The sequence below is a fragment of the Micromesistius poutassou genome (assembly GCF_964030765.1).
Source record: "Micromesistius poutassou genome assembly, chromosome: 14".
Classification (NCBI taxonomy): Eukaryota; Metazoa; Chordata; class Actinopteri; order Gadiformes; family Gadidae; genus Micromesistius; species Micromesistius poutassou.
In genome coordinates this window covers 12964843-12978307 of record NC_140284.1, presented here as the reverse complement: position 1 = coordinate 12978307, position 13465 = coordinate 12964843, and the positions used below count along the sequence as shown (strand labels likewise).

General features: G+C 43.3%; 1 protein-coding gene and 1 pseudogene across 2 annotated transcripts; one reads left to right on the top strand and one right to left on the bottom strand.

Moving 5' to 3' along the window:
* Positions 1-444: 444 nt before the first annotated feature.
* LOC311358205 lies at positions 445-12443 on the top strand (annotated as a pseudogene). The gene is made up of 5 exons: positions 445-525; positions 2857-3102; positions 11021-11594; positions 11703-11856; positions 12250-12443. The product of its transcript is annotated as an uncharacterized misc_RNA (transcript).
* Positions 5350-8904, bottom strand: LOC311358717 (uncharacterized protein; the record flags this gene model as incomplete). The annotated part of the gene is made up of 3 exons (XM_084478844.1): positions 5350-5375; positions 7669-8221; positions 8677-8904. 3 exons carry the CDS (start codon positions 8902-8904, stop codon positions 5350-5352), a joined length of 807 nt encoding a protein of 268 aa, XP_084334970.1.
* Positions 12444-13465: the final 1022 nt, after the last annotated feature.

The window sequence follows — 13465 nt, the reverse complement described above, 5'->3', positions numbered from 1 at the left end:
AATGGGGAAATGCAAGTTTTCACAAACGTGGGTTGACGACCCGACATTTAAACACTTGCTGAAACCCGTGATGGGAAATGACCAAGAAGCTTTTTGCTTGTTGTGCAAAAAAACGATCAATGTGACATGGAACGGCATTACAGCGATTAAATCACACAACGCTTTGAGCGTTCACCAGCAGCAGCTTCGTGTGAGGGGGGAGCAGCTCTCTATGTCGTTGTTTTGCGGTGCTAGCAGCAGCAGCACTAGGACTACAGGGATTGCGGCAACACAAGCAAATGCCATTAGCCCTGCTGGCACCTCAGCAGCGATAGACGGACAGAATTTCAAACGTCACAATTTCAAACGTCATCCCTCAGGGCTGAGGTTCTCTGGTGCCTGAACACTGCAGCCAAACACCACTCGTACACTTCGAACGAAGGTATTGGGGCAGTGTTCGCGAGCATGTTCACAGACTCCCAAATAGCCACAAGTTGTGCGTGTGGCAAAGATAAAACAGCCTATATGGGATTGTCAAAAAATGGTGTATCAATGAACATTCTAATGTACTTTTTAAAAAGGCCATCTCCTTGCTACCACCTCTCAACCCATGTTCTGCTGATGATCTTTTAGAAAACTTTAATTTGAGTCATAGATGTCATTGCACCTTATAAGGTTAAAATGATTTCTGGAAAGCAAAAGGCACCTTGGAGAAAAGCTGCTTTTGTAACAGCCCAGAAAAAAGAATGCAGGAAGGCTGAACGCATATGGCGTAAAACAAAACTTCATATTCACCATGGCATCTATAAAGAGAGCCTCTGTGCCTACAATTTAGACTTAAAAAGTGCTAGAGAAACATTTTTCTTCAATATTATTAAAACCAATACTAATAATGCCAAAACCCTATTTGCAACTGTTGACAGACTGACCAAGCCCCCAACACAAATTCCACCTGACCTTCATTCCACTCAGAAATGCAATGAGTTTGCAGCATTTTATACTGATAAAATTGAAGGCATCAGACGCGCCATCAATGACTCCAAATGTTGGACTACCACCCTATTCAGGCAAAAGTAAAATGGCAATGACATGTTTTAATGTCATAGACTCTCTTGTGGAAACTGTGACACAACTGAAGCCATCCACCTGTTGCCTTGATACTTTACCTACCAACCACTTTAAGAATGTTTTTGACTGCCTAGCAATAGACATATTGCAAATAGTTAACAACTCTCTCCAATCAGGCACTTTCCCAAAAGCCTTAAAAACTGCAGTTATCAAACCCCTTTTAAAAAAGCAGAGCCTAGATGCCTCTATTATTAACAACTACAGACCAATATCAAATCTACCCTTCATAAGTAAAATCATTGAGAAAGTTGTCCTCCAGCAACTTAATGACTTCCTGGCATCAACTGGTTGCTATGACACCTTCCAATCCGGATTTCGACCCCTTCACAGCACCGAGACCGCCCTTATTAAAGTTGTAAACGACATCCGTCTTAACACAGACACAGACGGCAAAATCTCAATACTAATGCTACTAGACCTCAGTGCTGCATTCGACACTGTAGACCATACAATACTTTTGGACAGATTAGAAAACTGGGTGGGGCTTTCAGGCACAGTCTTAAATTGGTTTAGGTCCTACCTACAAAATAGGAACTACTTTGTTTCCATTGGCGACTTTGTTTCAGAATCAACAAACGTGACATGTGGAGTCCCACAAGGTTCGATCTAGGGACCCTCTCTATTCAACATCTACATGCTCCCACTAGGGAAAATCATGCAAAATAACAATATTGACCATCACTGCTATGCTGATGACACACAAATCTATGTATCTCTATCACCAAATGACTATCAGCCCATAGATCTGTTGTGCCAGTGCATTGAGCAAGTCAAAGACTGGATGTGCCAAAATTTCCTTCAACTAAATGAGGACAAAACCGAGACAATTGTATTTGGTGCTAAAACCGAAAGGCTTAAAGTTACCCAACACCTTCACTCTCTGTCCCTGAAAACCTCAATCAAAGCCAGAAATCTAGGGGTTATCATAGATTCAGATTTACATTTCGACAGTCACATCAAATCAGTTACAAAATCTGCATATTATCACCTTAAAAACGTAGCAAGACTTAGAGGTCTCATGTCTACCGAAGACTTACAAACACTTGTACATGCCTTTATCACTAGCAAGCTTGATTACTGCAATGGTCTCCTTACAGGTCTCCCAAAAAAACCTCTAAGGCAACTACAGCTTGTTCAGAATGCTGCTGCTAGAGTTCTAACAAAGACCAAAAATTTGAACATATTACACCAATTCTTAAATTATTACATTGGCTCCTTGTATGTCAGAGAATTGATTTTAAAATCATGTTGCTAACCTACAAATCCCTACATGGTTTAGGGCCAAAATATTTAACTGATATGCTTCCACTACATAAGCCTTCTAGGCCACTAAGATCCTCTGAGACCAATCTGTTAATTATCCCCAGAGTCAACACGAAACATGGGGAAGCAGGATTTAGTTACTATGCAACAAATAGCTGGAATAAACTCCCTGAGGATTTAAGACTTGCCCCAACTCTGACAGCTTTTAAAACAAGACTGAAGACTTTTATGTTTGCTTTAGCTTTTTGCTAAATCTTAAATCTACAATGCTTCTATTTTTAGTAGTAGTAACTTTGCCTTTATTTTCTCACTTTCTAAAATGCATTTTTTTAACTGCCTTTCTAAAATGTTTTTTTTTAACTTTGCCTTTATTTTCTATCTATTTTACTTTTTACTTATCTATTATTTTCTTTTATTGTATGACAATGTTTATATGTGAAGCACTTTCAGTCTGCCTTGTGTATGAAAAGTGCTATATAAATAAAGTTGCCTTGCCTTGCCTATATGATCGGTTTTGGAATTGCTCCGCATTTTAAGAAACTTCTTACAAATAGCATCAATGATTCTGGGCCATTTGTGCTGATGTTCGACGAGTCTCTTAACCAGTCGCTTAAGAGTAAACAGATGGATATTCACGTTCGGTTCTGGAAAGATGACAGCGTGACGTCTTCATATTTTGGATTACAGTTCCTTGGGCATGCAAGGGCTGAAGACTTGCTGGAAAGCATTAAAGTAAGTGGATAATTTATTGTATGTTCTTTCTTCATACCTGCAAATTTGTCACTTTTTGGCAATAATCGCCGTTTTCTTGGGGGGGGGGGCATAAAGTTAGCCTATGCTTCGAGCAAAATGGCTAATGTTAGCTAGGAAGACAAGCGGACCTGATGCTGGAATTTCCATTAGCAAGATAGCAAACTTACTAGCCAGCTAACGTTAGCTAGTTCTAATGTTAATTCCAGCATGGTCTGCTTGTCTTGCTAGCCATTTAGCTTGCTACATAAGGGCATAGTCTTTCAGCTAGCAACTCCTGTTACAACCTTAACGTTAGCTAGGCTTATCATTAGCCCCTAACGTTAGCCGGGTGCTCTGCCCTGAGTTCCGAGATATACGGCTACTACTCGAAATCTGAGCTACCCTGAATATTCATTACAGAGGTTGTCGTGCGTGCAGTCATTCATGGCAAGTGAACCGAGAGGAGCTGGATGTAGTCCAGTTGTCAAACAACGGCATAGGCCTACTTTTAAAGCGATGTGGATATGTGTTAATGTGGGTAAATGTGACTGATGCGAGAGTAAGTGTAACATAAAGCAATAGGCCTTATGCGCAACATTCTTCCGGGTTCTACAAAACAGTGGTCTTGGCTTCCGGCCGTCCGCTGCTCAATAAGCTGAGCTTATTATGGCGACCTTCTACAGCCGGTGTTTACAGGAGCTACCTCGAACAACTATTACCGATGTGCACAGTATTGCCAAACGGACGTCCAGAGCCCCGGGGACTCTGTTAGACAAGGGATTTAAGTTTTACGCCTCCTCATTTATTCATAATTATGAAGGTATCTACATTTGTAGCTTTTGCTAATAGCACTCGTTAGCATTAGTTAACTGTAAGTAGCCTAGTTGTGTACTTGTATGCTATCGGTTAGTTTATCAGTATTTTTGCTCACAGACAATTAAGACAATCAGATGAAGACTGCATTTTAGCGATGGGTTTATACTACCAACAGTATAATTACTACGATGTCCTGTGTGTTTATGCTGGTCTTTGTCTACGTGGTACGCTGGTCTTATGTGTCTACTAGGATAGCTGCTATGGAGGTAGATTTGTGTCTTTATTATGCAATCAAACAGAATAGGTTTGAGAGCAAAACTTTCCACACTGCAATCAAAAAATAGATTTGAGAGCAAAACTATCGACACTGCAATCAAAAAATGTTTTATTGCAAGTAAAATAAATGTGAAAAAAGTATAAAAAATGTATTAATGGGAATCCAAAAGTTTTGTTTGCGAATCCAAAAGTTTTGTTTGCGAATCCAAAAGTTTTGCTTGCGAATCCAAAAGTTTTGCTTGCGAATCCAAAAGTTTTGCTTGCTGTTGAGCTGAATCTCGTGGGCGGGACCTACGCCGAAAGATGTAAGACACGTCTCTAATGGCCAGTCTCGATCGGAGTGACAGCTTGGCAACATCCACAGTTAGTAACGAGAGAGGGAGTTTTGAAGTCCATGATGAGAACGAGCGGGACTCAGGAGCGGAGTTGCCAAGCTGTCACTCCGATCGAGACTGGCCGATAGAGACGTGTCTTACATCTTTCGGCGTAGGTTCAGCTCAACAGCAAGCAAAACTTTTGGATTCACAAGCAAAACTTTTGGATTCGCAAACAAAACTTTTGGATTTGCAAACAAAACTTTTGGATTCGCAAGCAAAACTTTTGGATTCACAAGCAAAACTTTTGGATTCGCAAACAAAACTTTTGGATTCCCATTAATACATTTTTTATACTTTTTTTCACATTTATTTTACTTGCAATAAAACATTTTTTGATTGCAGTGTCGATAGTTTTGCTCTCAAATCTATTTTTTGATTGCAGTGTGGAAAGTTTTGCTCTCAAACCTATTCTGTTTGATTGCATAATAAAGACACAAATCTACCTCCATAAGCTGCTAGGTTTAATGTTGACTGGCTGCTACCGTTCTGGCAGGTGTTTCAGATTTCTAAAACATTGATTTGTATAAAGACAACTGTGATGAATAAATTAATGAATGAATGAAAGGATGCTGTATCTTCTTTTCTACCAGTTTCAAACAAAGACAGGTTGAGAGGTACTGTCACTGTCAGAGCAGCTTGTCACAGGTCCATGCAGAAGAATGAAAAACTAGGCTATGTTCAGGGATGGGTTTGTTAAATTGTCTGTTTCAGTTTAATGACTGTACAGCATGCGTTCATCAAGCCTCTCAGAATGAATATATTTACACTGCAACTGCTTTCATTTGGCCACCAGCATGTTCTCAACTATGTAAACACCATATTCACAAATACAGATATAATACACAAATACTTTCAGACAGCTCATTACTCCAAGCTCAATATCCAGGTTGTCCCCCCTGTTCATGCCTGTACAGAAATGGAACAACAATGGCACAAGCCCAGAACTGCAGTAAGGGTTGAGGCAAATGCACTGTATATGTATGTAATAGTTAGGCTATGTGTGCTGCAATAAAATAGTAATTTGCTAAAAGAAAGTATAGTGATCTAAGGTTAGAAGCATTAGAGGTGCAGCGTAATATAATGGCGACTCAGTTAATTTTCTTTACTTCATAAGGGAGTAAAACCCGGGCCTGTAAACAGCATGATTATTACAAGACCCAGGCTTAACAGGTGCATGGAAGGAGGAATCAGGTGAGGTGTAGTCACTGAGGTCATACATGTAAACATTAGCTGGGGCACAGCAGGTTATGATTTGTAACAATATCACTGTATTTGGAGGTCACGAGCAGTTACTGAAACCATTAGACTATGCATACCACATATTTTACTTTTAGAATTGTAACCTTTTCATAGTAGGATATTACCTTTACCACTTTGTTTCATAGAAGTACACTCTACAAGGGTATGCATGAGCACCCTTTTGATATTGGGCTGCTATGCATTGAGGACACATACGAGGACTTTGCTATAGAAGAGAGGCCCCTCATAGCAACTATGGCAATAAGTGCTGAGAAAACGCTGGTGGAGACATCATTTGGCTTAGCCCAAAAGGGAAGTGTACTCTCTTATCAGCAGCCTATACTACCCACTAAAGTGATCACAATCCACGTGGATGCTCCACCTTTCCCAAAGTTACCCATTGATAACTTTCAGCTTCCCCGACAGACATGCTGGAGTTTACACTAACAGACAAACAAAATTTTCATCTGAAAAGTTTGACTTACGTTAGAAATGACCAGGAAGATTGAAGAGGCAACCAGAGAGCAGGCTGGAAATGTGGAGTGGCATCAGCTGCACAGGTGTAGAATAACCTCCTCTCACTTTAAAGAGGTGTGTTTTGTGAGGGGAGAAGGCTCAGCACAGTCACCGGCTGAACGCATGCTGAAGGGAACAAGGCAGACAGCAGAGATGAAAAGAGGTACACACACACACACACACACACACACACACACACACACACACACACACATAACTGTCCATTTCTAAATGAAATTAACCGTTACCTTGCAATGACATCAATCTCCTAATTACAATAATTGGCATTATGATCACTGTATTGCGATCATTCAACTCAAATTTAGAAACATCTTCTATTCAAACAGGTGCAGATATGGAGTTCACTGCAGCTCAAGAATACAGCAAAATCAGGAACGTGAACTACATGCCTACAGGCCTAATTATTCACCCTGATGCCCCATGGCTAGGCACCTCACCAGATGGCCTTGTATTTGACCCTCTCGCACAGCCACCTTTTGGCCTAGTTGAGATCAAGTGCCCCAATGTTATCAGCTATGTAGATTGCAAGTACCTTAACATGAAAGAGGGAACACTGCTCTTAAAAGAATCACACGCATATTACTGGCAGGTGCAGGGGCAACTTATGCTTACTGGAATGACATGGTGTGATTTTGTCATTTGTGCCCAAGAAGACATGCTGGTCCAACGAATAGTTGTTGACCCAGAGGTCACAAAAGTAATTAGACAGAATACAGACAGTTCTTTTTCAAGATTTACATGCCCAAGTACCTGACCAGATGTTAGGTACTGAGCACAATATTTAATTGACAATCATTTATTAAAATAATTTTCTGTTTCAATCATTTTTCATGTATTTACAATAGGTACAATGGGTTTCCCACAGAAAATGTGTTAGTTAAGGTGGTGGGGTTTGCCGTGACACAAGAACAGTTTAAGAATTTGTGCAATTTGAACTCTACACATATTTAAAAGGAAAGTGCTACTGAACATTGTCAAAATAACAACTGAAACAAGAACAGTTAAAGAATTTGTGCAATTTGAACTTTTATGACAACGTAGTTAAGGCGGCAGGCGTGTGTTGCTTAGGCAGCCGCCTAAGCAGTAAAGTGCTGTGGGAAACCCTGGGTAAATTAGATAATCTATTTGGCTCACGCCTTGACCAGTGGTTTGTTCTGATAATTTGATAGAAGGCAGGCTACTGTGAAAAGCTGGTTGATACTACCATTAATAGTCAAAGGGATGATGGAATCAAACTATTTATTCTGTTTTATGCGCCTAATCACTCTCTCCACGTGTATTCTCAGCCTGCCAATTTCCTGAGTAGCTAAAACATCTTCACGAGACAGCTGAGAGTTCCTTCCCAGAAAAGGTGGTCTGTGTACTTTGCCCGGTACTAAATCATCAATTGTAAAGCCTTTATCAACCATTACAGCCATGTTTTCATCTAGTAGAGGGATGATTCCAGATTGCTTGAACAGTTCTTTATCGCTAATAGAACCAGAGTACAGTGTTGACACAAAGGGGACAGCACCGTGCGGGGACACAACAATCATTCCCTTTACTGTGGTATGAGACTTATACTGGGAGTACATCTCACTCTGCAAAAGGAGCGAGGAAGGCGTCTGACATTTTAGTTCAGTGCAGTCTACTATCACCTGTGTGTCAGAGTACTTTTCAAACGTGTCAGGGATCATGGCACGGACTGCATCAGGGGACATCCAAATGCCCACAGCACCCAAAACTGTGCAGAGAAAATTAGCCCAGGTCCTAATTGTTCTACTAACAGTTGATTGATGTACGTTGAAGCGGTCCTCTAGATCCCTCTCCTTCAGACCCAGAGACAGATAGACCAGAAAGAGGAACAGCTCATCAATCAGTGGTAGACAGCGGTTCTGTTAGTAAGAATGTACAAAGAAATAAGTACATTGTGTAAGACAAATGTGTTTGTAACAGCATAGCACTACATCGAAAATATTCAAAGTCAAAGTGGCTTTATTGTAGTACTTCACGTCAAGATATACAAAGGAATCGAGATGACGTTTCCCACTCTGCAAAAATGCAGTTCGTAATAGCAGCATAAGACTAAGATCTTTGTGACATTGACAGTGCAGAATGACAGTAAGTAAGTATACACAATGTACAATATGGACATGGTATGTACAGTAGGTACAGAGGAAGGGCAGCAGTGTACAGTGCAAGGGGACTAGCTGTAATAGTGCAAGCATGTGGCTGGGGAGTGAGGGGAGAGAATTTATCATTCTAACCGCTTGGTGTATGAAACAGAGTCTGGTGGAGCAGCTGTGGAGGATCCTGTTCCTTCTCCTAGAAGGCAGGAGGCTGAACAGACTGTGTGCGGGGTGGCTGGTTCTGGTCTGCTATCGTAGTCGTGACACAAAGCCACGCTGGCATCGATCGGCACCTCACCCTCATCCTCCTCCTCCTCCTCTTGCCGCTGTGTCCTTTGCCACACGCTTGGCCGAGTGACCGGCAGGCTGTAGTTGTTCCAGGCGAACAACACCGGAATCGCCCCGGGTTTCAAACGGCATCGGCCACCTTCAACGATATCTTCTGGCATAAAATGCCGACTGCAGACAGTGGTGTGTCTCCTTATAACGAAGTTATCACGCCTAATGTTTCGGACCCATATCGCCTTAACTGACTCATCCTTTGGAAACTGGTGGAAACTTACGCTAGAGTTAAATTTCCCCGACACAGAACATCTCGGCTCAACAAAAACCGCTGTTCAGATGTTGCCGTTTCTGGTATTTTAACATTTGTGAAATTTTAATCACACGAATACACTAAAGCGAAACTTAGAAGTTACCAGGAGATCACCTACCGCTGCCGTCAACCAGTGTACGGAAGTGAAAAGCGCAAATGATTAGACCCGTTTACACCTGTTTTCCGGTTCGAACGCTGGGCGCTCCGCATAACCCCTATTTGGCGACCGTGTTAATCTCTTGTTTCATGGGATGCACCGCATACCTGGTAAACAGTAATTTCTAACAACATAGTGTGGCGACACAAGGAGGATTTACTAATTTATATATCAGAGTATCTTTTCTCTTTGTTACCGACAACGCCACCTTGGGTTAGGGCCCAAGGACCCGTACTAACTACACTATTACTACGACTGTCACCTCTGACAAAAGGACACTCAGGTTCGTTCAATCAGGGAGGGCGGGAGACGGAGTTCAAAGATAACATAAAACACATTATTATAATGAACACAAGGTTTGGCACAAAAAGATAAAAAGAAAAGTGAGCCCAACTGGGGAAGGAAGTGGGTACAAGCTGAGGCTTACCGGCTGGAGGAGGGGTCGACAGGGGAAAGTGATACCCAAAAAAGAAACGGGAGAGCACCCCACTCACACAGCAAAACAGGAAGTGCACACAAGCACACGCACACCAGGGATCACCACCACCACCACCACCACCGTCGGCCTTCAGCCCTAAGAGAAAAGAGGCACAGTTAAGAGGGCTCACAACTAACACAATACCAACATAACATAACAATATCACACAACATAAACCAACTGATGAATAATCAATCAATAAACTAAAGAGTATTAATTTGCAGTAACCAGAAATCAATCAAAATGAAAGAAAACAAGAAAATTAAAGAGTCTCTGGCGGAGCTCGCAGCGGCCTACCCGAGCGGCAGCCACACACACACACACCACACCACGCACAGCAGCAGCGGGAAACAGGGTCAGCAACAGGAGGCAAGCCGACTAGGGACAGCTGACGGGACCCGTAACCAAGCCGGTGGAAGCGGCAGCGAAGCAGCAGTGGCAGGGCAGCGTAGCAGTAACAGTGACTAAATAGCCATGATTACTCAGCTCTCAGATTTAGCATTCGTAAGCTCCGGTTCTCAGTCCGGTTGATTGCGTTCCTTCTAAAGAGGGAGAGGGGTGAGGAGGGTCGGTGTAGCAGGGGAGACAGCCACCACACACCATGCGACCAGCAGACTGTTAGAGGGAGAGGAGCGGAAAGGGAGCTTAGCACCTGGCTAACAGCAATTAACAACAAAAAGCTCACCATGACTCACCTATGCTCCGGTCAGCGGCGGTAAACGACCCCAATATATTGCCCCAATTGCGATGAGGACGTCGGATCTATTAGAGTACCGATTTGAGTTAAATGAAACGCTGACAAATGTACACAAAACATCATGCTAAGGTGTGCCTACCTGTTCTCTGAGGTGAGCGGCGAGAGCAACGACTCGGAAGTGGGCGGGCCGAAGAGGCAGGAAGCGAGAGGTCAGGAGGAGAGGCACGGCCTACTTTTATCCCCCCGGCATAAAAAATGATTGGCGAATAAGCCAGAGAGGGCGTGGTGAAACAGAAGCTTGTGTTTAAATAAGCAGTGGTGCCTCATACCACTACAATCTGGATATTTAGATAAACAATCTGGTGAGCGTGTTGTCCTAGGCTAATACGCCAACAGCAAATTTCTATATAATAAAGGGCTACACGGCCACTGTCACCTTTTTTACTCTGAGGAGTTTGCAGGTCTGATTTCTTATTGTCGTTATATCCCCATTTGAACATTTTATGTCATAATCAGGGTGCTATGGGTTTTTTATTTAAATCAGAAAAAAAGCAATCAACACTCAACAGGCCTAATTATTTGTTTAAGTTAACCGTAGGCCTATTAATTTAATTTTTTTTTTTTGTGACAATTCATAGGAATGTGTTGCAAAACTAAATTTGAGACAGCTGCTGTCTGTCAGTATGGATGGCCCAAATGTCAATCTCAAGATGATGAAGCTTCTTCAGAACGAACATTCAGAGCTTTATGGGGATGCACAACTCAGTGTTGGCAGTTGTGGCTTGCACATCCTCCACAATGCCATGAAGGCAGGATTCACAACATGGCAGGTAGACAGGCTGTTGCAAGCTATGCACTACATCTTCCACAATGTTCCTGCCCGAAGATTACACCAGCACCACAGGATTTTCTACCTTTCCCCGACCTTTCTGTGGCCATAGATGGATGGAACATGTCCCTGTGGCTGAGAGAGCTGTCGACATTTGGCCCATGCTTTTAACATACGTTGATGCAGTTCAGAAGAAAAAGTTGCCAAACCCCAACACAGCCTCATATGATAACATCGTGGCAGCGCGGGATGATGAGTTAATAATTCCAAAGCTCCAGTTCTTCTTGTCAGTTGCACGATGCTTCCACCCATTCCTGACCAAATATCAGACAGACGAGCCTGTGCTGCCCTTTTTGGCTAAAGATCTGAAAGAACTCCTGATGGTATGAATTGTAATTACTGTAGAGTTACTGTCTTCATTTGAATGTGATTGAACTGTATCAGTTGACAGGTGTGGCTGGATTACTAACAGTTTTTCTTGTACTTTTAAGGGTTTACTGCGATGATTTGTGAAAAGGGAACTTTTACAGAGCCAAAGCTCACTGCAAATTATCACAATTCAGGTGTCTGAGGAGAAGAACTGGGTCTCTCTTAAAAATGTGGACATCGGCCTGGGTGCTGAAACTGCCATCAAAAACGCTTCTGGTGGAGTGGCAGCTCACCCCAGATGGCGGGGGGCAGCCACTGGCCCCATAGGCATGTGTGATGGTGTCGACAACCCAGTGGGACAGCCGCTGCTTGGAAAGAGCACAACCTCTGTTAGGGCCACTATGACACACAAACAGTTGCTCTGACTGCCGTATACCGGCAGAAGCAGCAATGTAAGCCTTAAGTGCCCGTACCGGGCACAGCAGCTCAGACCTATCCTCCTCAGATGGGTCAAAGCGTGCAAGCTGGATAGGCTGGTTAAGATGGGTGCGTGAAAGCACCTTGGGCAGGAACGCCATATTCGACCATAGGACCATGAGCCATCAGGTTTCCACCACAGGCATGTATCTGCCACGGATAGGGCATGCAACTCCCCGACCCGCTTCGCAGAGGAAATGGCGAGCAGAAAAGCCACCTTCATGGACAGCCACTTTAACCCTACCTTGGTCAAAGGCTCAAACGGAGGTAATGACATGGCCTCAAGCACCAGGGGCAGGTCCCATGCTGGAGCCCTCAAGGTTCTTGGGGGAAGCAGCCTTAGAGCCCCTCTAAGGAAGAGGGACACCTACCAGAGGGACTGTTGACCCCCACTGTGGCTCCGTCGACCATCTCATGCCAGGAAGAAATAGCAGCCACATAGACCCGTGGCCACGGAGCAACTATTAGTAGGTCTACTGCCTTACCCTTACACCAGTCAGAGAACAGCTTCCATCTGTTCTCATACTGTTCCCTGGTAGATGGTGCCCTGGTATTCAGAATAGTACTCCTGATGGTCGCAGTGCAACAAACCCTGCAGCGGCCAAGCCCAGAGCTGGAGGCAGCAGGGATGATACGTCTGGATGCCAAATCTGAACCCCAGCTGTGAAAGGAGGTCCTTCCTGAGTCTCCCTGGCCAAGAGGGGGGCACCAGTAGCCTTTGGCCCCACAGAAGCACCCTCTGGAGTGTAAAAAGAAGCAGGGGCAGTGAATAGAATCTTTATTATTTGTTAATTAATTAAATATGTTGGGAAAAACAGTCTGTCTAGCTACTTGACCAGATGAAATGAGACAGAGAGGTAATAAAGTCTGTCAGCACGAGGGCCTCGGATTTATTGAGTAAAGTAGCAAAGGTGATACAGATTCATAAAGCGTGAGAGATCGAATATTTTCTAAGTCCCTAACAGCGCTGAGGTCGTCTGGAGCTTCGCCTCCGTGGAAGTTCTGCTTCAGAAGAGCATGAAGTATTCTGTGTGGTACAGTCTTATGCTGTATTTTCCCTCCCAACGAAGTGTGTGCGTTTAGGCTGGTGTGTGTGTTTCTGGATGTTTAGCTTGACCTTGAGCCTCTGGGCTCTGATATCTTTTATGAGTGTCTTCTGTGTTTCTAACCAGGTGCGACGGCTTCTCGAGGGGTATCTTGACCCTGAGTTGTGGCCGAATATCAGCAGACTGACTCCTGTTCTTGCGAATGTGTGGTGCATTGTCTGAGTCTCCAGCATCTCCCCTAGTTGGGACATGTGGCCTCCGGCTCAGGCCTTGACCTGAAAAAATAACTGACTATATTTGTAATGTAGCTACATGTGATATGTTCGTTAGTTTAGAACAAGAGTTAACTATATTCGTAATGT